Raw genomic sequence first — 23842 nt, 5'->3', positions numbered from 1 at the left:
AGCCGAAGGCAGCGGCGTAACCCACTGAGCCACCCAGGCGCCCACCAATGATTTCTTCTTTTTTTTTTTTTTTAATTTATTTGACAGGGAGAGATCACAAGCAGGCAGAGAGGCAGGCAGAGAGAGGAGGAAGCAGGCTCCCTGCTGAGCAGAGAGCCTGATGCGGGACTCGATCCCAGGACCCTGAGATCACTACCTGAGCCGAAGGCAGCGGCTAAACCCACTGAGCCACCCAGGCGCCCCCCACCAATGATTTCTTAGTTGCAAGTTCAGTGGACAATTTTCCTGCTCACTTTACTCGAAATGTGTAGCATTTGATACTTTTCGTGGTCATTTCCACTTTGGAATATTCTCCTTTGGCTTCAATGTTAACATTTTTTTTTTTTAAAGATTTTATTTATTTGACAGACAGAGATCACAAATAGGCAGAGAGGCAGGCAGAGAAAGGAAGGGAAGCAGGCTCCCTGCTGAGCAGAGAGCCTGACACAGGGCAGCTTGATCCCAGGACGCCGGAACCATGACCCGAGCCGATAGCAGAGGCTTTAACCCACTGAGCCACCCAGGCGCCCCCAATGTTAACATTCTTGTTTGGTTCTTCCTCTGCCTGCTCCTTTAAATGTTACTATTCCTTAGGAGTCTGTGAATTTCTCACCTTATATGTTAACCCCTGGACAACTTCATACATCTGAGGCGTCAGTGACTACTTCAGCTCATTGCTACTGCCTCCTAAATGTTGGTCTCTAGCTCAGACTTTGTCTAAGCTCTTTTTAGGACATCTCCACCTTGGCTGTCCCACAAGCGATTAAGCTCAACATGTCCTAGCCGACCTCACTATTTTTAACCTTCCTGCTCCTTCTAAAAACCTGTCTTTTTGTCTGTTTTGTGGCTATTAATAATGGCATCCAGGAGCCTGGGATCAACCTAGAGATTTTCATTGCTCTCGTCCCCCCCAATCCAGACTGTCATCAAGTTTTGTATGTGTCTGTTTGTTTTCAATTCTGCCATATAAGTATATCTTGAATCTTGCTCTGTTCCAGTGTCTCCTCTGTTGCCTTCACTGATGCACCCTTCTTTCACCATGATTATTGCAATAATTGCCTATTTACCCATTTCTATAATCTATCTAATCCATCAATCGTACGATTGCTTAATAAAAAAATCTTTTCTTTGAAAAGTAAAGATGAGTATTTTGCTCTTATTTTGGACTTACTCTGGTCTGATAGATGAAATAAAGTCCATATATCTTAGCAAAGTATATTGGCCTCACCTGTTTCTACTCTTCATGCACTCTGGCCATATTGAGTAAATTATTTCCTGAATGCACCTGGCACTTAATCTATAACTTTGCATATACTGCTCCCTCTGTGTGCATTTTCTTTCTTTCCTGTTCCCCCAGGTCATCCTTTTGATTCCTTATTTCCTCTGTGCAGCTTCCTCTGACATGCCCAGATTGACTTTGTAACTTTATCCTCTGCGCTCATAGTGCTGTTGTACCTGTACAAAGCTATGTTTTAGCATTTACCACATGATACTGTTTGTACCACTTAATAGATTATCATCTCCGCAAAGGAAAGGGCCTCTGTGTGCAGCACCTACCATACTGCCTGTGCACCGAATAAACCCTCAGTAACTTAAAAAAAAAATTAAAAAACATGGAATCTCTATTCTTTTTTTTAAATTTTTTTTTATTTTTTAAAAGATTTTATTTATTTATTTGTGAGAGAGAGAGGGAGAGAGAGCGAGCACAGGCAGACAGAGAGGCAGGCAGAGGCAGAGGGAGAAGCAGGCTCCCTGCCGAGCAAGGAGCCCGATGTGGGACTCGATCCCAGGATGCTGGGATCATGACCTGAGCTGAAGGCAGCTGCTTAACCAACTGAGCCACCCAGGCGTCCCTCTTTTTTTTTTTTTTTTTTTTTTAAATGGAGTCTCTATTCTCTGGGTGTTTATTCTCTAACGGTTTCACCACCAGCCTAAACACTCCTGACAAATGGTGGCTGGGTTTTTCCTTTTGTTTTGCAGTATATCAACTCTGGAAACCTGGAGCAGTTGCTAGACAGTAACCTGCATTTGCCCTGGACTGTGAGGGTGAAACTGGCCTATGACATAGCAGTGGGCCTCAGCTACCTTCACTTCAAAGGCATTTTCCATCGGGACCTCACATCTAAGGTATGAAGGCTTTCCTTGCACAACTCTTTGAGACACTGTCTTCCAGTCACTAATGAGCTTTGAAATGATGATCTCATATAGACTTATCATTTAGTCACAGAGAATATAACTTACTACTCTGTACAGCTAGTCCTTAGAAAGCCAATGTTGGCTCACAGCAGGTACCTTTTAGTGTTGAGCCAGGCAACATATATATCTTAAGAATCTTAATCCTTGACCCAGTCTGAATGAGTGTTGCAGGAGCAGGTGACATGGGAGGGTTAAGAGATTCCTCTCCTATAGGAGTGACAGCAGTCATTGCAAATTGGGAGCCTGTGTCGTAGAGTTCTCTTTCACAGCCTTCAGGAGGTAGCTCTGAACTGAGAGCAGGAGTTCACTGCTTTTGTCATTTGAGTGCAGGTTTTGAGGGCTATAATGTACTGACCCATTTTCTATCTGTGTGATTGAGTTTCTGCCCTTCTGCCAGTTCTTCTTTGGTATCAGCTAGTCTCTTGCTGTCCAGATTGCTGTGTGACTAGGTTAGAAAATAGTTGCTTTTAGAGGAAGCTGGCCATGCTACAAGGCAGGCACTTCAGGGCCAAGTGGCCCAGGACACCACCATAACCAGGCTTATATAAATAGTATTGTTTGATCATTGTTGTGGGAACTATAAGCCATCTAACAGGACTTCTGTGCAAGAGCTGATTTAAAGTCTTCTAGAGAGGTATAGAGGAGTTTTTTACATGTCCAAGAATAGCTGTCATTTCATTCTCCACCCGCAACACCTACACATGCACACATATAGACATGCATACCAGACTCCTGTACCCCTTCTGTCATGAAGGAGGGGGTGAGGGAGCTTGTTATAAGATGAAGTTTGCAAAGGGGACACAAGCAAGCTGTACTCTCAGAGCCAATAAGGCCTAGAACAATAAGTCCTTGGTTGCCTCACACGACAGCGGTTCTTCTGTTCCAAACAGCAGTACTGCCCCTAAGGGACCTTGGCGATTGGCTTATAAACTACTGCAGAGAGAATAGCTTTGGAGAGGTGGATGTAGGGCCCCTGGGTGTGGCAGGGCCTTTTGTAGTCAGCTGCACTGTTACTGAAGCAGCATTAAGATGGCAAGTGGAGGAACGGCCTGGGTGGCTCAGTCGGTTGGGCGTCTGACTCTTGGTTTTGGCTCATAAGTCATAAGACCCCTTTGAGTTCCTTGTCAGCTCAGTCCCCACAGTGGAGAGCTGAATGTATGATTAGTGTATGCCTTTGACACATATGAAAAGAAGCCCAGTTGTTCAATTATCTGCCCAAACTTTCAAATAAACTTTTGCTAAGCCGTTTCTGTGTGTCTGTGCTAGGTTTGAGACACAGAGATGAATGGGATCATTCCGTCACTGAAGAGGCAAACATAGAGTCTCTCAGCTCTAGTGTGATGAATTCTAATAGGGGAGTGGACACAGAGGAACAGAAGCCAGGCAGCTGTAGGGCCTACGCTCCTTTTTGAGCCTGAAAATCAGAAACCTTTCCCCTCAGGGAAGTCTGTCTGAGCCTCCCTTATGTCTGCAGCTTACTCTAGGCAAGGATAAATTTTTCCCCCCCAGAGGGAGTAGGGAGGGCCAAGGGAGAGGGAATCTTTTTATTTTTTTAATTAACATATAATGTATTATTTGTTTCAGGGGTACAGGTCTGTAATTCATCAGTCTTACACAATTCATAGCACTCACCATAGCACATACACTCCCCAGTGTCCATCACCCAGCCACCTTATCCCTAGACCCCCACCAACCCTCAGTTTGTTTCCTGAGACTAAGAGCCTTTTATGGTTTGGGGAGAGAGAATCTTAAGCAGGCTCCATGCCCAGCATGGTGCCTAACGTAGGGTTCAGTCTCAGAACCCTGAGATTATGACCCTGAAATCAATTTGGACACTTAACCAACTGAGCCACCCAGGGCGCCCCAAAGACACTTTTGAATAAAGCATTCTTTGTTCTATATGTAGTGAACCTTATATTCCACACAGCCTGAAAACTGGTCTGGCTTCTTCAGAACCCCACAGTGGTCTGAGCTTCATATCTGTATTCTGTAGCCACCTAGTTATAAGGGGGCCATGTCCAAGTTGGGTGAGAAATGCAAGCATTGTACTAGATGCGTTTGGACGTTTGAGATAGTGGCTGGAGTCCCTTCATTTGGGACTTGCGGTATTGCACATAGTGCTGCCTTCTCCACGGCCCCTGGCCCCTGCTGCTCTCTTAAGACTACATTGCTCCTGCCATGACCTTGCTGAAGCCTACACTGCTTCATTATAAAAGGGGAAAGCTTTTCAGCCTCTTTCTGGGGAGGGCAGGGTCATGTGAGAACCCTTAGGAGAACTGGGTCTTTACCACTTACAGTTGTAAGCTTATTTTTCTCATCTTAAATGTAAAAATCTTAGATCTGCTCACCTGACAATGTTGTTTTGACTGTGTTTATGAAAAATGTTTTGTAATCTTAGGGTGCCATATAGACAGAAGTAGGCAATCTTTCCCTTACCCAAGGGGCTAGGAAGTATTCTCTGGGCCATCTCCTTCTTAAGACATCACTGCTTTCCTAAAGGTTATAGTCTCTAGCCATGGAAAGGGACTATACAGACTTTATAACATGGTAGATGGGAACGTTACAGAGGGCGATGCATAGGATGCTTTGAAAAAAGGGTATTTAACCCAACCTGAGGGTACAGAGCAGGCTTCTCAGAGGAGATGGGGGCTGAACTGAATCTGGAAAACTGAATTATACTTACTAGTTTAGTTTAATTATTATCAGTACACATGCTGGAGGTCATATTCTGGACCAGAGCAGACACAGAGAATTGCACAAACAAAGGCATAGTGGCATGAACTCTATGATGTGCAGACTGGGAGGGAGGAGTGGTAGGGAATAAGAGTTGAAAAGAGAGGACTCTGTTCATATACTGTGTGGCTTCTTTAATCTTCTAGATGGGAAATGGAAAAAGCGACTCAGCTTTTTTGAGATATACTTCACATAAAACACAACTTACCCTTTCAAAGTATGTATTTCAGTGGCTTTTAGTATATTCAGCCACCACCACTATCTAATTTCAGAACTTTTCTTCATTCCAGAATGAAAGCCCCACACTCTAGTCCCTTCTCTCTTCAGCCCTGGGCAACCACTGATCCATTTTCACTTTCTATGGATTTGCTTATTCCAGACATTTCATATAAATGGAATCATACAATATGTCATTGATGGCTTTTAAATAGGGGAGTAACGGGGAGCCTGGGTGGCTCAGTGGGTTAAAGCCTCTACCTTCGGCTCAGGTCATGATCTCAGGGTCATGGGATCAAGCCCCACATTGGGCTCTCTGCTCAGCAGGGAGCCTGCTTCCTCCTCTCTCTCTCTGCCTGCCTCTCTGCCTACTTGTGATCTCTGTCTGTCAAATAAATAAATAAAATCTTTAAAAAAAAATAGGGGAGTAACACAGATTTACATTTTACTAAGGTCATGCTGGCAGGAATGAGGAAGGTGAATAATAGAGATCAAGCCTGGACCAGGCCAGGGAGACCAGTTACAGGAGTGTTGCAATATTCAGGGGAGGAAGGAGGAGGACCTAATGCAAGGGTAGTGGGAATGAAGAAGGAGGGACTGATTTGGAACATATTTATTATTATTATTATTATTAAAGAGTTTATTTATTTGTCAGATAGACAGAGGCAGAGAGAGCACAAGCAGGGGGAGCAGCAGAGGGAGAGGGAGAAGCAGGCTCTCTACTGAGCAGGGAGCCCTATGTGGGACTCCATCCCAGGACCCTGGGATCATGACCCAAACTGAAAGCAAGGTGCTTAACTGACTGAGCTACCCAGGTACCCCTGCATGCCCAGTGTTAATATGATTCCTGAATCACATAAAAAAGTGTTGAAAGAAGTAATCAGCAATGTCGGCAGCAGAAAGATCAAGTATATAAGAACTAATTTTGTCTATTGAAATTAATGCCATAGAAATCATTGTATCCTCTGGGGGAACTCACAGCAGAAACGGATGAGGAATGAGTGGGAGATAAGGAAGTGAAAACAGCAAGTGTGGCCAGCCATACCTCACTAGCCTAGACCCCATTAAGGGCAGGGTCTTAAGGGCAGGCTGGGAGTTTCTGGTAAATCCCACAGGGGCTAACCCAGCAGGGTTGCTCCATATTTTCCTTACCACCTCAGATACAGGCTCCAAAAGTCTGGCTCTTTTGGTTTGCAGTATCCCATCTTTGTCTTTGGCTCCCGTGCCAGCTATTGGCTGTGAGAAGCTGTAAAAGGAGCAGGAGTCACCCTCTAGATGAGAGGCAAACTGGGTAGCTTTGTCCCATATTTTGAGGCCCCAATCATCCCTGCCTTAGCCATTTCTCAGCTGTTCACAGAAACTACTGTGAAGTCACTTAACCCTACGTGGGTGGTTTGCAGTGAGCGGACAGTAGATGTCCATGAATGTGAAGCTGGGGCAGAAACCGCACAGTGACAAGGACAGTGTACTGTGGCCATATTCTTTTTTCCTTATCTGCTGCTCCCGGGCTGAATTTATGGGGCTGTTTCTGAGGGCTATAAAGCAAATAGTAAGTAGGACTTTAGACTGAGCCTCAGAGACAGGAGCCTGAGTTGTTGGTGAAAAGGGAGGAGCGGGGAAAATAACGTGACCAATCTGAGCTGATACCGCCTCACAAGCCTGTGTCTTATAGCCTAGGCTTTGGCTTTTCAATAGGCAATAGCTGGCCCAGGCCCATCCTCTCACAGTGATAGTTGGGGGGCTCAGGGGTGCTGAGGCAGCACGACTTGATGGGAGGGCCAAAGCCACGGCAAGCACAAGGATGGTCCTGGTTGGAAGCATGTCCATCTGGGACCCAGGGTAGGAGATGATGAAATCACAGGCTCCTTCCAGCTCAGGGAGAGAATAGTATGATCACGCTGAGGCCAAAGAAAGGGAGTCATTCGTACCTGCGGTGGAGGAAGCAGGAGGTGATGTGGCTCTGCCTCAGCAACTGCATGCCAAGCCCGGTGAGGAGGAAGGGAGGGCAGGTTTGGGTCAGATAGGCCTCAGAGAGAGGGCATGTGTTTGTCGCCTTCTTAGCGCAGTGGGTCAGATAGGGCCTTGCTGGCCCCAGAGATGTCCCTGAGCCCAGGATCCCTACTCTCTCCTGCCTCTGGAGAAAGGGGGTGGAGGGAGGTGCCTCCTGAGTGGGTGTGTAGGCCTATTTTGAATGCAGCTGTTTGGGGAGAGCTGGTTGCTGATTTGTGTTTATTTACAAGTCATCTGGGTTCATCCTTTCTCTTGTTCAGTGAACACATCCTGAGCCTCTGTCACCAGTTGAGTGCTGTGAGGAGGCAAGGCCTGAACTAGAACCTGTTCTCTGCTAGACTGTAAGAGGAAGTGGCAGAGAGGAGGAGTTAAAGGAGTTGAGAAGAGAGAGAGTGTGGTAATGACAGGGTGGAAAGGTCACTTTTATGTATTTTAAAATACATAAAAATACATGGAAAGGAGAGTTGGGAAAACATTCCAAATGGAAGGGAACTGTATAAGCAACAACAAAAAGCTTGAAGGAGCTGTTCAGGTTTTAGGAGTACAGGTTGTCTGTGACAAGTTTGGATGGAGATGTGAGCATAGGGACAGCATGGGGAGGGGGGTAGGTCAGTTGGTTAGAGTCAGGTCATAGACTGAGAGGAAGCTGGTTGTGATCCTGTGGGCAGTAAAAGGTAGTGCAGGCCTGAATGTTTGTTTTACGCTTACATTACTTGGCAAGGTCAGGCTAGTGTTTGGGTCTCTGCATTCTGAGGAAAAGAGAATGGAAGGCCAGGGGCCTAATAGTCTGTCTTCCTCTACTAGATTGTAAGCTCCAAGAGGACAAAGATGTTTGTTCACTGAGGCTTAGTATATAGAAAGCAAAGATAAATATTTGTTGGAAGCATATGAATCTTAGGGCAAGAATCTGAGATCCAGGCCTGAGCCATCTCCCATGGATGACAGAGCCCCCAAATCTGACCACTGGGGTCAGCTAAGAGTGTCGTTTCACCAAGGAGGAGAGCCAAGGTGCTCTGTGGCAGGGAGGGGTGGTGGTAACCTTATGGCTGGGTGGTCCCCCTTCTGAGCCACATTGTCTTCTTCTTTGGGAACCCTAGAACTGCCTGATAAAGAGGGATGAGAATGGTTACTCTGCAGTGGTAGCTGACTTTGGCCTGGCTGAGAAGATTCCTGATGTCAGGTGGGTAGTCCTAATTGGTACTGGGGTCACGGAAGGGACTGAAGCAAAAGCAAAGCTCCAGCTTCTTCCCCAGAGGCCAGAACTTGGTCACAGCTCAGTCCCAGCTTCCTAAATGTGGTCAGTTTCAGTGCCTTCTAAGACGTCTCCCCTTCAGGGAGAGGAGTTCCCAGTGGTCAGGTATCCCATTGCACCAGCCAGTGGCAAGCTCATTTTCCATATAATCTCCCCTCCACCCCCACCCCACAGCATGGGGAGTGAAAAGCTGGCCGTGGTGGGCTCACCATTCTGGATGGCACCTGAGGTTCTCCGAGATGAGCCCTATAATGAAAAGGTGAGTCCGGGGACCCCTGGGCCTGGTACTCCTTAGAATCCACTCTTAGCAGAAAGTATCCAGGATCAACCTGTATGTTCTGGGTGGGGAGCTATATCCTGCTAAGACCAGGGCTGGTACTCGGCAGCTGCCCGGTAAATGAACTGAATGAAAGACAGTAGGGCGCAGGCCTGTGCTGGTGGACCTGAGGGGCAGAAACCCCACCTCTCACTCCACTGAGAAGGAAACTCATTGAGGTCTCATTACCCACCAGGCGGATGTGTTCTCTTACGGTATCATCCTCTGTGAGATCATCGCCCGCATCCAGGCTGATCCAGACTGTCTTCCACGCACAGAGGTGAGCTGCAGGCATAGAGCACAGTGCCAGTGGGATGGGGCTGGTTTTGAAGCTCTGGAACTGTTGTTCCCAGGGTGGAGTTGCTGGAACTGTGTAGTTACTTTGGGGCAATTCTCAGCCTCTCCTAAGCAGGCCAGGGTGGGTGGAGAGATTAATGACCGGTCTTCCGTGTCCCCTCCCTACCATACCTATCCACAGAACTTCGGGCTAGACTATGATGCTTTCCAGCATATGGTGGGAGACTGTCCCCCAGACTTTCTGCAGCTCACCTTCAACTGCTGTAATGTGAGTATCTCCCTCCCCTCCCCCCAGCTTTGGTCAGGAGCTGGCTGAACCCCTTTCATCTAGTTAGGACAGGCTGCTAATTAGCTTCATGAGGAGCCTCCTTTTCATTGAAGAATAGCAGTGCCCACGGCCCCTCCTCCACGCCTCCTCCAGAGCCGTGGACCAAGAGGAGGAAAATTGCTGTGTTATACAGTCCTCAGCCTGCAGGGTAGACTCACTGCCTCTTGCCCTGGATATCAATAGAACTCTGGTCAGGTTTCAGTTGGACTTTGGGTCCAGCTGGCCTTAAGGCCCATGGGAAGGGCTTTTGATAGCCTTCATTTTATACAGCTCTGGGGTCTGTACCTACCTGTCATGACCAAGGGGTAGCTGGGCTTTATCCAGGTAACTCCCAGAAACAGGTTAGCAAAAACAGAACAAACCAATGTAAGCATACCCTTTTGGATGGTTCTGTGCCCATCAAGGGGATAAGACACATACTGAAAGGGTACTGATAGGAGTGGGTATAAGACAACAGCATCTTCCCTAACCTTAGCTCTGAGAATCACCCTCATGGTCTGGGACCTTTAGGAAAGATCTCTTAGCTGCAAATCTGAATCTTAGAAGATGCCAGAAACAGACTCAAATGCCATCCTTGGGGTGGAAGATAGGAGGACAGGGCTAATGGTTGGTGTGGATGACTACAGATGGACCCCAAACTGCGCCCATCCTTCGTGGAGATTGGGAAGACCCTGGAGGAAATTCTGAGCCATCTACAGGAAGAAGAGCTGGAGACAGACAGGAAGCTGCAGTCCACAGCCAAGGGTAAGAGATTAGACCAGTGTTCCACGTGACTCCAAGGGAAGAAATTAGGATTTGGGGCCTTCTTCTCTAGGGCTGATTATAGGATCTCACGTCCAGAAAAAAGGCAGAGGGACAGGGGATGATGGAAAAAGTACTGGACTCTAAGAAATATGACTCGGCATATGGCCTCTCTTGAGTTTTCTCATTGGTTAAATGCTTTGTGGCACAAGGTGCCACTTCTGTTTGTTATGACTAATGTGAGTAAGCCTGTTTTGACTCCCTGTTTTTCAGGACTCTTGGAAAAAGGACCTGGGGTGAAGCGACTGAGCACACTGGATGACAAGATCCCTCCCAAGTCCCCACGCCCAAGACGTACTATCTGGTTGTCTCGAAGCCAATCAGACATTTTCTCCCGTAAGCCCCCACGTACAGTGAATGTCTTGGACCCATACTACCAGCCACGAGATGGTGCTGCCCGCACCCCCAAAATCAACCCTTTCAGTGCTCGCCAGGACCTCAAGGGTGGCAAGGTCAAGTTCTTTGACCTGCCCAGCAAATCTGTTATCTCCCTGGTATTTGACCTGGATGCACCAGGGCCCGGAACTCTGCCTGCAGCTGACTGGCAGGACCCCCTGGCCCCACCTGCTCGCCGGTGGCGTTCTTTGCCTGGTTCACCAGAGTTCTTGCATCGAGAGTCCTGTCCATTTGTTGGCCGAGAAGAATCACTATCTGATGGGCCCCCACCACGCCTCAGTAGTCTCAAGTACAGAGTGAGAGAGATCCCGCCATTCCAAGCCTCTGCCCTCCAAGCTGCTCCAGCCCACGAAGCCATGGACTGCTCTAGTCCCCAGGAGGAAAATGGTTTGGGGCCCAGGCCCCCGGGGGCCAGTTCATGCCTTGCAGGTGCTTCTGAGGAAATGGAGGTAGAAGAAGAAAGGCCAAGAGGCTTGGCTCCAGTCCCTTTCTCTGTCTCAGGCATAGGCCTGAAAACCCAGGGAAAACAGGATGGGTGAGAGGGGTTAGTCCCCAGCTCACCGTGGGGGTGGACCTTCATTTGAAGCCACAGGGCCCCCTTGGTGCACAGCCTCAACTCTTCCCTGCAGCCTACAGAGCAAGCAGGTCAAGCCAGGCTCAATCTGGGGGCTCCAAGTGCCCAATGGCTGTGTATGAGAGGGGAGGCAACAGTGAAAGGCCTTCCCAGGCAGGGCCAACAGCTGATACAAAGCTTCTGAAATCCAGCAAGGAGCTCTGGCTCCCACCCAACTCCCACTGCACTTCCCCAGACAGGACCAGAGGACTCTTAGTTCTGGTTTGAGCTGGCAGGCAGCTAATACCCCAGGTTCTTCTCCCACCCCAGGTCTGTCATATAAGCTACTGGATGGAACCTGGAGCTAACCAGGAAGCCATAAAAGGCATGGCTATTTCTCAGACCTGAAGAACGGGGAGCTTCTTGCCAGGACGTCTAAGACACTTGAATAATTGCTGTTTGCACTTACTGCATGGTCAGACCAGATCACTACATTTCTATGCAAGGGGAGGGTGAGACAGCGTGGTGGTCATGGTTCTTAGCTAACCTATTCAAAGATCTTTTCCAGTTGATTAATCTATTTTCATATTTATGAAGGAATCTTAATGTTCTGCCCCAGAAACTTTCAACCTTGTGGTTGGGAGTGGGGCCGGTTTTGTAGGCCTCAGGGCCTGCTCTATGTATTTGTCAACATGTGATACACCCAGGTGGTTAAATGGCTTATGCACAGGCGGATTTTCTTCCCTTCCTGCTCTGGCTGGAGCCACGGGAACAGTCTGTCCTTACAGAGCCGCAATAAGAAATAACCAAAGATGAAGCTGGTCAAATATTTTCATAACTTGTTTCTGTTGATTTTTTGGTAATACTTTTTCCCAAGACACTTTCAGATTTAAAAATAAATAAAGTCTGTGTTACAGGTGCTGGTCAGCCTCCTTACTTGTACCCTTGTTCCTTACCCTCTAGAGTAAAGGAGGTGGTCCAGGCCAGGACCAACCCCAAACCCCCAGCTCTGTAGAAGGTAGGAGTAGAACATTTACAGGTTAGAGGAACCCAGACACCTCTGTTCCACTCTCAGTTCTCTTCCTGGGCCTTGAGTGCTAGGCAGAAGTTGGGTCAGCTGCTGCCCCAAGCCAGCTTCATCTTCTGGTTGTGGGCTTTGGAGGATCGGGAGAACTGGCTCTTGGCCACTGTGAGGGGTACAGCTTTGCCACTCAGGTATACCTTGTTGTGGCATTCAGGTAGCCAGGGTCCAGAGCTACAGAGCTGGGGTTCTTGGCTCACTGCCACATAGGCCATCACGTAACCTGTCATAAAGGCATCAAAACCAGCCCGATGCAGTCCATCCCCAGGCACTGGGTGAGGACCGGCTTGACTCCCTGGCGCTTCTGGGGCAGCTGTATCAGCTGTTTCTGGCCCTGCTGTTTTAAGGTCCAGCTCCAAGTCATTTTTGTGACCTTGCTCCAAGCCAGGCTGGGTCCTAGTCTCATTCTCAGCTACCTCTTGCTCCATTTCTTCAGCCTTGAGGCCATCGCCACAGACCTGCTTCACCGGAGGACAATCCTCAGTTTCCTCAGAGGTCTGTTTCCCAGGCAGGCCCAACAAAGCCCTCCGCCGTTTCTCCCTACGTCGCCGCCGTCGCCGCTTGTCCTCCACCACAGCCTCATCGGTGTCAATGATAAGATCAATATCATGAGACCGAGGACACTGTGGTCCCAGGGGGCACCAACCATAGGCCTAGAAGTAGGAAAAGGCTTAGAGAGGCGTTCCAGGCATCAGAACCTCCCCTCCCAGAAGAAATGGGTAGGTGCTCTCACCGAAAAGTTGTCACAGACGCTGGTGGAATGAGGGCGATGGGTTGCAGGGGGCATGCAGCAGCGGTAGTCGATATGGGCCCTCATGCTGGAAGGATAGTTGCAGAACTCCAGCGTCAGGTGTGGGCTGCCAGCTGCCTGCTGCTTCCCATTTTCCCGCTCACTGAAACAGCATAAGAAGGTATTGGCCCACTAGCTTATAAACTCCAAGAGAATAGGGTTTTTGTCAGTTTTGCTTACTGCTGAATACTCAACACCAAATACTGTGCCTGGCACATGGCAGGCACTCAATAAATACCTTAAATGAATGAAATAGTCAGGCTTATACCACGCCCCACCCCTAAACCTGAACCAGTTCCTCACCATTTCCGGAAAACATATTCTAGGTAGGAGGCCACGAAGCGCGCATGAAACTCAGCAGCATATTTGGTGTCATAAATGCCGGCTGGGAACATTTCACACAGGTCAGCAGTGAAGGTTCCCAAGCTCTCGGGCAGGTGTGCATAGAAGTTCTGGTACAGGAACACCAAGTCTATGAGACCGTTGTGTAGTACCAGGGGCCGGCGGGCCCGGATTAGCTCCAGGAACAGTGTCCTCACTGACTGACTCTGACTCTCATCGCCCTAAGTGGAAAGAAAGGGGTCATAGGGAAGGACAGTCCTGTAGGGAGCCTCTTTTGCACAACACTTATCCCTGGCCCCCTACCTGAAAAGTTCTCACTCCCTACACTAGTCTATTTTGGATCAGGCTTGTTTCCCTAGCCTTATCCCTAGTGATTTCCCATACTCCCTAAGAAGCAGATCCTCTCCCTATACCCAGACCAGTTAGGAAGAAATGAAATCACAGAAGGGGCAGTGTCAAGGTGGGAGACCTACCTTGTCATTGCCTTTGTGGTACGGGATACCCTGAGCATACTGCCGGTTGAAGTTGAAGCCATGCTGTACCAAGAACTGCACAGACTTTGGCTCTATCACATACTCTTCCATGCACAGCAGGGTCAGATTGAACACCTGAGCCAGGTAGGAGTGTTCACCCTGAGAGAGAAAGGATCTGCTACATTAGGATTTGGGATAGAAATACCGAACACCTGATGTTCTCCAGGATCTCAACCCTCTTCCCCGCGGCCACAGAGCAGGGATGGGAAGATCAGTCCATACCTTGTCTGGCTGCTGCTTGAAGCAGGCAAGGCCCAGGGAGAGAACAGAACGGGTCCTGGCTGCATGGCACACGGACTTGTAACGTTCCTCGATGCACCTTGGGGTTGGGTTTAGGGGGTGGCTGTGGCTGGAAGTTAGCCCTCAAACCACCCAGGACTGTGACTTCTACTCCAGGGATGAAGTCTGCCCCTCCTGCCAAGGCTGGCACTAAGATCAGGGCTTATACTTACTGGTTCAGCAAACTCTTCCTGTCCCCAAGCCCACTCAGTTCCTGGGAGTGTGTAAAGGGAGAGTCTTGTGTCAGGTTCTCAGCACCAGCCCTTGCACAGCTACCTGCCCTCCCCATTCCCCTGCCCTTACCGTGTCCACAGCCACGAAGCTTGCGGTCTTTATGGCCAGCAGGAGGGATGGCCACATCTCCTTGAAGTTGTCACTCTGCACATCCACCACGGGCACCTGGACTGCTAGCTTCTCCTCAGATTTTGTGCTTTTGCTGACACCGCCTGAGGCTAAGGAGAGTGCGTGGATGGTAATGCTGGGGCAGGGGCCCGGAGCAACAGGTACCAAGGTGTAGGCCATGGCTCTGGGTGGAATGTTGGAGGGCAGTTTCCATTATGGCAAGAAATCGCACCTCTGTCCTCCAAGCCTTTGTATCACATGTGCTCTACACACAGGCCTAGGGGTAGGCAGTGCTCTGAATTTGGGGGGAAAAGGCCGGCGTCTTCAGTGGTTTACGTCAGACTTTGGGAAAACTGCTTCTCCCCACAGCACCACAATCTTTAGAAGTGGAACGCTGGATAACGATCTGTGAGGTTCCTTCTTCCCACATCCCGCAGGAAATCCTTCTCAGGGCTTGAGGAATGCGACTCCTTTAATGCCTCCCAAAGCTCCATAGAACTGTTCCCACGGGGCCCCAGGAGTCACAAGCAACGGTAACTAGTACCCTTCAGAGCCTCATAAATAATTTCTCAAAGCCAAGCTCCCAATACATTCCACTTCCTTCGGACCCGCACCACGCAACAGAACCAGGACTCTAGACTACACCTCCCGACACGCCCCTACCCGCCCCGACTGCTCTCAACGCGCCAGGCTCTCGCAGCCCGAGCCGCGCTGCCCGCCGGGATTTGTAGTCTCCTCGTGGCTGGCTCAGAAGGAAAGAGCTGGTCCTCTGAACGTTAGTTTCTACAGCCGAGAGCCCGAGGCCTTCCCCTCTCCGGTGCGCACAGGGTTTTAAAGCGGGAAGTCCCCGGAAGCCACTCACCGTCAGGGGCCGCTGGGGCTGAGGCTGCGCCATCGCCACTGTCGGCAGCCATGACACCGCGCGCCCTCGCTTGAGTAGTTGGTGGATACGCGGAGCTTCCGCCTGCCTGCTCTCCGCGCGGCTCCGGCGGTGGGGGACGGGGCGGGGCCTCGCCCTCCGAGTCGCCCACGGGTCGGACTTCCGTTCACACCTCCCGGGTCTGGCAGGGATGGGGGCGGCCCGGCGCGCGCGGGGACCTATTGGCTGGCGCCATGCGGTCGGAGCCACGCCCCCGGAGCGCGTCGTAAGCCGGGCGCGGGAGACTGAACGGGAGGTAATGGCGTTCTCTGCGTTCTCCGGGCGGGAACGCCAGCGGCGGCTTTATGCGGTCTTCATCCACGCGGCCCCGGGGTGGGGATGGCAGTCCCCAGCGGCTGGGAGGCTGGGAGGCTGCCCAGGCCAGCCTGAAGCGCGCCCAGGAGTTAGGCTCAGACAGGGCAGTGTAGGGAGAAAGGATCTAATGGTAGTAGGTAAATTCACAAGCAGAATGGAGACCTCACTTCCAGAAGTGAAAAGGCTGGTAGGGGGACTCGAGACGAGGCTGCCAGAGGGGTTAGAGCCACCGACTGGCAGGGAAGCCTTTGCAATAATCCGGACAGGAGGTACAGTTGACCTCCAGGGTGATTGCACTTGAATCCTGATACCGTGAGCCGTTACTAGAGGCCGGTTCTGTCTCCTGGGCTCTGGTTCCCATCAAGGAGTCTCAGCCCTTTCTTTATTTACTGTTTCTAGTTCATCTTCAACCTTTCTCCACTGAGTCTTTTTCATCATTAGTTAGTATCGTTTGGATTTCTCCCATTTTAGTATACGTTCTGCGGAAGCGAGCACTGGATTTCTCCCATTCTAAAGAAAGAAACCTCTTACTATATTTCATCCGGTTAATTAACTTAACAGTGCTTGTTATATACAACTTACCTGGCACTGTGCTCAGCACTGGGAACTCAGTAGTCAACAAAAGAGACTCGGTCTTTGCTCATAGAGTTTTGTAGTCAAGTCAGGTAAGCGGGTACTGATCAAAGAAACATAAATAAATGTGAAACTAACAATTAGTAGGGACGCCTGGGTGGCTCAGTTGGTTAAGCAACTGCCTTCGGCTCAGGTCATGATCCCAGCGTCCTGGGATCGAGTACCGCATCGGGCTCTTTGCTTTGCAGGGAGCCTGCTTCTCCCTCTGCCTCTGCCTGCCACTCTTGTCTGCCTGTGCTCACTCTCTCTGACAAATAAATAAATAAAATCTTTAAAAAAAATTACAATTAGTATAAGAGGGAAAAAATGAAGAATTACATAAGATTGTGCGACTAGCGGAGGGGGGCTGATTTGGACATTTAAGTCAAGACCTGAAAGAATGGGGTGACTGGTTGGCTCAGTCAGTTAAGCATCTGCCTTTGGCTCAGGTCACGATCCCAGCCAGGGTCCTGGGATGGAGCCCCATATCAGGCTCCCCAGTGGGGAGCCTGCTTTTTTTCCTCTGCTGCTCCTCCTGCTTTGTTCTCTCTCTCTCTCTGTCAAATAATTAAATAAAATCTTTTAAAAAGGGGGGAGGGGGAAAGACCTGAAAGAGTAACTGTTAGGTGAAGAACAGGGTAAGAGCTGTCCAAAGAGAGAAAAAGGATTGGGTGAGATGTCAAGGCGGACAGATATGTGGGGGATTGAAGCAACTATTAAGGCAAATATGGCTGGAGCATAGTGAGTGAGGAGATGAGGCAAGTGGGGATCTTTGGAGCCTACAAGACTATGTTAAGAGGATTGGGTTCTCAGAGCAATGGGTGTGAGAGCCAAAGTCCTCCATTGCTTACAAGGTACTTAGAGATCCTGTGCCCCCTACCTTCTTTACTTCTTTGACCTCCTCTACTGCTCATCCTTCCTGGGTCCATTCTAACCGCACTGGCTTCCTTAGTATTCTACAAACACACCAGACATCTTCCTTAGGGCCATTGCACTAGCTCCTTTGTAGGATGCCTTTGGCGAATTCCTTCAGTTGCCTGAAATCACTGGTCAAATATCACTTTAATAAGGCCCACCTTGACCATGTGCTTTAAAATTGCAACATTCCAGGGTGCACATGGATGGCTCAGTCGTAAAACGTGTGCCTTTGGCTGACATCATGATCCCAGGGTTCTGGGATTGATACCCCACCTCCCCAATCACACCAGGCTCTCTGCTCAGTGGAAAGCCTGCTTCTCCCTCTCCCTCTTGCTGCTCCCCTTGCTTGTGCTTTCTCACTCTCTCTGTCAAATAAATATATAAGTAAAATCTTTTAAAAAAATAAAATCGCAACATTCCACCATCACCACTCCTTATCTCCTTCGCCTACTCTACATCTTCTCTTTGTGTTAGTATTTATCAGTTAACATCCTATATAATTTCATTATTATTGTTCCCCCTTCCCCATGTTAGAATATAAGCTCCATAACGACAGGAACCTTTGGTGTTTTATTTACTGAAGTTTCCAAGTACTTAAAACTGCTTAGCACATAGGCACTACATAAATATTTACTCAGTGAATTAGTAGGAAGCCATTGAAGGTTTTTTTTTTTTTTTTTTTTAAGATTTTATTTTATTTATTTGAGAGAGAGAGACAGTGAGAGAGAGCATGAGCGAGGAGAAGGTCAGAGGGAGAAGCAGACTCCCCATGGAGCTGGGAGCCTGATGTGGGACTCGATCCCGGGACTCCAGGATCACGCCCTGAGCCGGAGGCAGTCGTCCAACCAACTGCGCCACCCAGGCATCCCGCCATTGAAGGTTTTAAGTAAGAAAATGAGACGATCGTGTCTTAAAAGACGGCTTTACTCTTTGGAAAATATATTGTAGGATGAATTACGGAGTTAATGAGTTTGGTGACCATAGGTTGGCTCGGAAAGGAAGGAGACTGGGTTTTGTAAAAGGGCTAAAGGAGCAGGACCTTGAGCTCAGCGCCTTTGGGAGAGACCACTGTTTCATATCTGGAGGAGAGGGAGCGGGAGAATGCAGGTAAGTGCAGAGGACAGGAAGCTTGTGCATTCACTTTTCTCTGAAGGAAGAAGGAAGCTCTTGATGAAAATGAGGTGATGAAGCGAGGTTTTAAGAGCCTGAAGCAGGGGCTCAGCAGGGACTGGTGGAGCACAGCACAGGAGTGCAGTCTAGGGAGGCAGACCTTCTGGGTTTGGGTGCACAGGTTGGTTCATCTCCAGAAGCCTCAGTTTCCTCATAACTGCAGTGGAGATGATACAAGCCTATACCTAATGACGTCTCGAGATGCAGGGGGAAATCGCTTAACTTAGCATTGGGTCTGGCACACGATAAGCCCTCACTAACCAAAAAGAACAGTAAGGGAGCGATGAAGATCAACCAGATACATTTCTCATTACCAGTGGGCAGCCTGCTTTGGTTTACTACATTAATAAAAGATTAGGAATAAAAATAGCACATCCGCTCCCACCACCACTGCCATCACCCCAACTTGCCGTCTGCTCTCAGGCCAATCTTTTCCCATCTCTGATCCTTGGTTTCTCCTTTCTGTAGAAAGGAGGTTCGGACTACATGATGGCTCAAGGCTGTTTCATGTGCTGCATCTCTACCAGATAAACTTCTGCCCGCCGCGTGCTTCTAGACACACCTCATGAGCCCCTGTCCACACATAGTCACAGTGACAATCCGGGATACACAGGTGTATCCTGCCCAGCCCAGCCCTGGTCTCTTTTGCGTGTCTCCAAGATTTCGCTTATGTTGGTCTCTCTGAAGTCACTTGCAGAAACTCAGCCCTGCTGGTCATCCCTCAGTGCCACAGCCTGCCAAGAGCGAACCCATGAGCATCTGGAGAGTGAGGAAAGCTAGACACTCTATCATGAGGGTTGCAGAGGGGGAGGTGGCTGTTATACAATTGTGGGGCCCCAAGATTCAGCCTCGTTGTGACTGACCACTTTGGGCCTTTCTTTTCTAGGCCATCATGAAGAAGCCGCGAACAGCTCTGAGGAGTCATCACAGGAAGCAGGCATCCCACCAGGAGGGAAAAAAGAAGTGTGTCCTTAGCAGCAGCCGGGTCAAACCTTCTACCCCAAATGGTGAGGAGCTCAGTCCTAGTCAAAGACAAAGGTGCTGGATTCATTGGCCATGAAAGGGAGGGAGATTCGGGCTGGGAAAGGATCACAGTTATGTGTCAGGACCTTAAGGGACTAATTAAGGTCTCTTCTGACTTTGCTGTGTCACTTTGGGATGATTGCCCTGAACGGCTGCTTTCTTACCAGTGAAATGGAGCGGTTGTCTGTGCATTTTCTTCCTCTTGTGGCTTTCATGGGATCAATTGAGCTTATGAGCCCGAAAATGTTTTGTAAATGGGAAAGCCCTGCACACGTATACGTTATGCTTGGCTGAAACTGTTGGGTGTTCATTGTGACCCAGAGTCAAAGAAGGTGGTGGTACCACCCTGGGAAAGTTAAGGCTGGAAATCTGGCTCAGGTTACATACAGCTAGCGAATTCTGGTCTGATTTCAGATCCAAAGCTTAAGCAAGGGGTTGGGGGTAGGGGACACCCTAAGTGGGAGCAGCCAGGCTGCAGTGCCCTGGGTACCTGGTGCACGGCCTAGGCAGGGATGATACCTGAGTTTCCTGGGGTCCCAGCAGACTTGGCCAGGCGGCAGGAGGAGGTGGTGTTGCAGGCCTTCTCCCCGTACCATCTCTTCAGAGACACAGCTGAGGTCACAGTCTTTCGGGAGAAGCTACTGAGCTGGTACGACCGAGAGAAGCGGGACCTACCCTGGAGAAGGCGGGTAAGCAGGCGAGGGACAGGGAGAGCAGGGTGGGAGGTGGGTGCCCAGCGGTCTCCATACTGACTCCTTCCCTGGGACTGCTTTGGCAGGCGGAGGGGGAGGTGGACCTGGACAGGCGGGCATATGCTGGTGAGTGCATGTCTTGGGACCTGGGCTGCTTTGCCTGGATGCCTACTGGTCTGGGGTCTAGGGGCTGTGTGCTGGGAGCAGGGCAGGTCGGCCACGCCCTCATGCCAACCCCTCTCCCCCAGTGTGGGTCTCAGAGGTCATGCTGCAGCAGACCCAGGTTGCCACGGTGATCGACTATTATACCCGATGGATGCAGGTGACTCCAGGGAAGGAAGGGGAGGGTCAAGAGCCAGACCCCAGAGAGAGCCCAGCCTTTGGGGTAGGGGTGAAGAAGGTTTCCTCCACTTCCCTTGACTTTGAGCTTGCTCCTTTTTGTTTGCCTTCGAGCTATAGAAGTGGCCAACGCTGCAGGACCTGGCCAGTGCTTCCTTGGAGGTAAGAGTCATCCTGGGGTGGGGGGGAGTGGGGACAAGTGAGGACTGACCACTGATCTCTCTGCTCTCACCCACAGGAGGTCAACCAGCTCTGGGCGGGCCTGGGCTACTATTCTCGAGCCCGGCGGCTGCAGGAGGGAGCCCGGAAGGTGAGGGAGTGACAGGGGGTGACAGGTAAGGGGGTGAGGCCCAGGGCCTCAGGTGTTTCATAACTTAGAGCCTCCCCGGTCCCCACAATCAGGTGGTAGAGGAGCTAGGCGGCCACGTGCCACGTACAGCAGAGACCCTGCAGCAGCTCCTGCCTGGTGTGGGGCGGTACACAGCTGGAGCCATTGCCTCCATTGCCTTTGGACAGGTGAGTCCCCAGCCCACCCCGGCTTGGTGCGTGCCCACCCTTCTTCCTCCCAGAACAGGCTAACTCCTAGATTCCTTTGTGCCAGGCAGCCGGTGTGGTAGACGGGAACATCGTACGGGTCCTGTGCCGAGTCCGAGCCATTGGTGCGGACCCCAGCAGCACCCTCGTCTCCCAGCATCTCTGGTAGGATCTCGGGGTGATGGGGAGACCGGGAAGGGTGTCTCCAAAGTGTCTCTGGCTCACAGCCACATCCCTTTTAGGAGCTTAGCCCAGCAGCTGGTAGACCCTGCCCGGCCCGGGGACTCAAACCAAGCGGCCATGGAGCTGGGGGCCACAGTGTGCACCCCGCAGCACCCACGCTGCAGTCAGTGCCCAGTGCAGAGCCTGTGCCGTGCACACTGGAGGGTAAGCCATTTGGGGAAGGGGCAGGCAGGGGCCCTAGAGGGCAGCCCCTGCTGCGTGACATCTGCCTCATGCCCCTTAGGTGGAGCGGGAACAGCGCTTGGCCCTGCAGAACCTGCCAGGCAGCCCCGACGTGGAGGAGTGTGGTGAGTGCCAGTCCCAGCCCTTTACTGCAGCGTTGGGGACCTGCTTGTGGAAGCCTCATTCCAGTTTGTCCTACACCCCAAATAAGACTCTGCAGAGCTGGGCCCTGGCCTGCTCTCGGGGCCTGAGCAGCACTTGAGGCTCTCTCTTCCCAGCCCCCAGCACGGGGCAGTGCCAGCTGTGTGCGCCTCCCACGGAGCCCTGGGACCAGACCCTGGGAGTGACCAACTTCCCCAGAAAAGCCAGCCGCAGGCCCCCCAGGGAGGAGTGCTCTGCCGTCTGTGTTCTGGAGCAGCCCAGGGCCCGTGGAGGTCCTCGAATTCTGCTGGTGCAGAGGCCCAGCTCAGGTACCTAGATCCTCGGAGCCCAGGGTGGTGGCAGGAGCACCAAGGGGGACACAGAGACATCGACAGCTAACGCCTGGCCACACCTGGCTGCCCCTTCTCTCAGGTTTGCTGGCAGGACTGTGGGAGTTCCCGTGTGTGACTGCAGAGCCCTCCGGGCCATGTGAGCGCGAGGCCCTGCTGGGGGAGCTGCAGCGCTGGGCTGGGCCCCTCCCAGCCACCCACCTCCGGCACGTGGGGCAGGTGAGGGACCCAAGCGAGGGGCAGGGGTCTTGGCTTCTGTGGGCACATTCATGGGCCTGTTTCAGCCCCTTGGTTCTCCCTCCAGGTGGTCCACACCTTCTCTCACATCAAGCTGACATATCAAGTATACAGTCTGGCCCTGGACGGGCAGACCCCAGTGACCGTCACACCACCTGGCGCTCGCTGGCTGACCCGCGAGGAGTTTCACACTGCTGCGGTCTCCACCGCTATGAAAAAGGCACTACTTGTGTTGTCTTCTTTGTACTTTTTTGTGTTTCCTGTATGTTCTTCGTGAACCTATTACCATGTAGACAGGGAAACACAAAAGCATATTTTAAACAGGTGTGTTGTGGGGGGCATGAAGTTGAGAGACCACAGGGGTCTTTGGGGTTAAGATGCCAGACCTGTACTCTCCCCCTCTCTCCTTGGCTAGGTGTTCCGTGTGTATGAGGGGCAACAGCCAGGGACCCGCAAGGTGAGTCTCTTGGCCCTCACCCAGCCATCTTTCCCCAGCCCTGAACACACGGGTTTTCAGTGAGTTAAATGACACGTGCTTGGGTGAACATTATCCCCTCCAGACTTCGCTGTGGGCAGTCAAGTAATAGTTCTTCCCTGGAGACCTTAGAGCTTGGAATCCGGGGTGGAGAATAAGAACAAATGATGGAGACAGTAGGGTCACAGGTGTGTGAAAAATGCTTGTATTAGGTTTTGTGGTTTATGAGAGTTTTCCGTTCTGTCTGGGAAGCAAAGATCAGGAAAGGCTGCTTAGAAGCAGCAGCTGGTAATCTGGTTTTAAGAAATGAATCATTATCTCCAGGTCTGGAAGGGGAGTCTGCAGCAAGAACGTTCCTACAAGAGTAGTGTGAGCAAAGCTGGTGTAACTCGGAGTGCCGCACGCAGGGACACATTTGATGGGCAGGGCTTGCGCAGGCCGGGCAGGGCCAGGTGCACCAGGCCACGAAAGCATTTTTGGTGGAGAGAGGAGTCCGATTTGCGTCTTAGGGAGACTACCTTGGGCTGCCATTTAGAGTTGGCCGAAGGTGTAGATAATGGAGACCGGCTGGAAGCTTACCACATTCAGACAGGAACCTGAGCTGTATCAGTGCCGTGGAGAGGGGGGCAGGAGAGGACACTCTGCTGCCCCCTGAGTGGCTCCTTCCTTTGGCTTCTGCACAGGGTTCTAAACGGTCCCCAGTGTCTACTCCATCCAGCCGGAAAAGGCCCGGCCCCGGCCAGCAAGTCCTGGATAATTTCTTCCGGCCTCACCTCCCCACGGATGCACCCCACCTCAACAGTACCGCCCAGTGACGCCTCTGCAAGCCCCCAGTTCCTGAGAATCCGTTTTGTTTTGTTTTGTTTTTTTAAATAAAGTACTTATTTTTATAGTCCTTTTGGAGACTTTCCACCTCCTCCCTAGCCCACTCATTCTTCTCCTCAGAGGGGCCCGGAAAGTGGTGGAAGTCCTGCTTGGTGCTGCCTTCCACTGCCCGCACTCCCAGCCAGCCCGGGGCAAATGGAGGTGAGTGTTCTGTCCCGAGTGATCGTCCTCCCCCCAGCCCCCAGGAGAGAGGAAGAAAGCAGCTGCAGTGGGCCCCCTGCCCAAGGCCCAACACACTTAATCCAGATCTCTGGGACTGGAACAGTGGTACTGTTCTAGAGCAGGTGGTTGGGCTCAGCCCTGACCCAAGCCCTCCCCACCCA

General features: G+C 50.9%; 3 protein-coding genes across 10 annotated transcripts in view; 2 read left to right on the top strand and 1 right to left on the bottom strand.

The window, feature by feature from the left end:
• TESK2 (testis associated actin remodelling kinase 2) overlaps positions 1–12058 on the top strand; it is a 141458-nt gene extending 129400 nt beyond the window's left edge. For 2 of the 3 annotated variants that reach the window (XM_044238108.1, XM_044238107.1), the window contains 7 exons: positions 2020–2166; positions 8292–8374; positions 8621–8705; positions 8959–9042; positions 9241–9327; positions 10014–10131; positions 10402–12058. In XM_044238108.1, the coding sequence (XP_044094043.1) occupies positions 2020–2166; positions 8292–8374; positions 8621–8705; positions 8959–9042; positions 9241–9327; positions 10014–10131; positions 10402–11123 (1326 nt within the window). In that variant the 3' untranslated portion in view covers positions 11124–12058. Of the gene's footprint in view, positions 1–2019; positions 2167–8291; positions 8375–8620; positions 8706–8958; positions 9328–10013; positions 10132–10401 lie in introns of all 3 variants that reach the window. The other variant, XM_044238106.1, reaches the window with a different exon arrangement.
• TOE1 (target of EGR1, exonuclease) lies at positions 11967–15498 on the bottom strand. Of its 3 annotated transcripts, XM_044238110.1 has the most exons (8): positions 15367–15498; positions 14466–14614; positions 14336–14376; positions 14106–14202; positions 13824–13982; positions 13312–13571; positions 12952–13111; positions 11967–12871 (listed from the first exon to the last, which is right to left on the bottom strand). In XM_044238110.1, exons 1-8 carry the CDS (start codon positions 15416–15418, stop codon positions 12251–12253), a joined length of 1539 nt encoding a protein of 512 aa, XP_044094045.1. In that variant the 5' UTR covers positions 15419–15498; the 3' UTR covers positions 11967–12250. The 3 variants fall into 3 exon arrangements, with proteins under 3 accessions (XP_044094045.1, XP_044094044.1, XP_044094046.1); XM_044238109.1 differs by lacking the exon at positions 15367–15498 and having other exon boundaries at positions 14466–15134; XM_044238111.1 differs by lacking the exons at positions 14106–14202; positions 14336–14376; positions 15367–15498 and having other exon boundaries at positions 14466–15134.
• Positions 15499–15630: 132 nt separating this feature from the next.
• On the top strand, positions 15631–23529 carry MUTYH (mutY DNA glycosylase). 4 transcript variants are annotated; one of them, XM_044238102.1, is made up of 17 exons: positions 15632–15679; positions 18907–19204; positions 19325–19445; positions 20002–20150; positions 20240–20279; positions 20402–20475; positions 20613–20654; positions 20731–20802; positions 20895–21008; positions 21094–21191; positions 21269–21413; positions 21493–21556; positions 21710–21901; positions 22005–22141; positions 22227–22379; positions 22575–22616; positions 23318–23529. In XM_044238102.1, the coding sequence occupies exons 2-17, from the start codon at positions 19190–19192 to the stop codon at positions 23447–23449; spliced, it is 1590 nt and encodes a 529-aa protein (XP_044094037.1). In that variant the 5' UTR covers positions 15632–15679; positions 18907–19189; the 3' UTR covers positions 23450–23529. The 4 variants fall into 4 exon arrangements, with proteins under 4 accessions (XP_044094036.1, XP_044094037.1, XP_044094038.1 ...); XM_044238103.1 differs by having other exon boundaries at positions 15669–15679; positions 19126–19204; XM_044238101.1 differs by lacking the exon at positions 18907–19204 and having other exon boundaries at positions 15631–15679; positions 20005–20150.
• The last annotated feature ends 313 nt before the right edge of the window (positions 23530–23842 follow it).

Source organism: Neovison vison, chromosome 2, assembly GCF_020171115.1.
Source record: "Neovison vison isolate M4711 chromosome 2, ASM_NN_V1, whole genome shotgun sequence".
Classification (NCBI taxonomy): Eukaryota; Metazoa; Chordata; class Mammalia; order Carnivora; family Mustelidae; genus Neogale; species Neogale vison.
Note: the sequence above shows the minus strand (reverse complement) of the source record. Positions and strands in the feature narration are given on the sequence as shown.

What these genes read in the sequence shown, in the direction of transcription:
- TOE1 (XM_044238109.1), bottom strand. Translation starts at nt 14,684, where the DNA reads ATGGCCTACACCTTGGTACCTGTTGCTCCGGGCCCCTGCCCCAGCATT. An exon ending in GAATATGTTTTCCGGAAATG is followed by an intron (nt 13,112 to 13,311) that starts GTGAGGAACTGG and finishes ATGCTGTTTCAG; the next exon opens with TGAGCGGGAAAATGGGAAGC. An exon ending in GCGTCTGTGACAACTTTTCG is followed by an intron (nt 12,872 to 12,951) that starts GTGAGAGCACCT and finishes TCCTACTTCTAG; the next exon opens with GCCTATGGTTGGTGCCCCCT.
- MUTYH (XM_044238102.1), top strand. An exon ending in TGGCCAGTGCTTCCTTGGAG is followed by an intron (nt 20,655 to 20,730) that starts GTAAGAGTCATC and finishes TCTCACCCACAG; the next exon opens with GAGGTCAACCAGCTCTGGGC. An exon ending in GGTGCAGAGGCCCAGCTCAG is followed by an intron (nt 21,902 to 22,004) that starts GTACCTAGATCC and finishes CCCTTCTCTCAG; the next exon opens with GTTTGCTGGCAGGACTGTGG.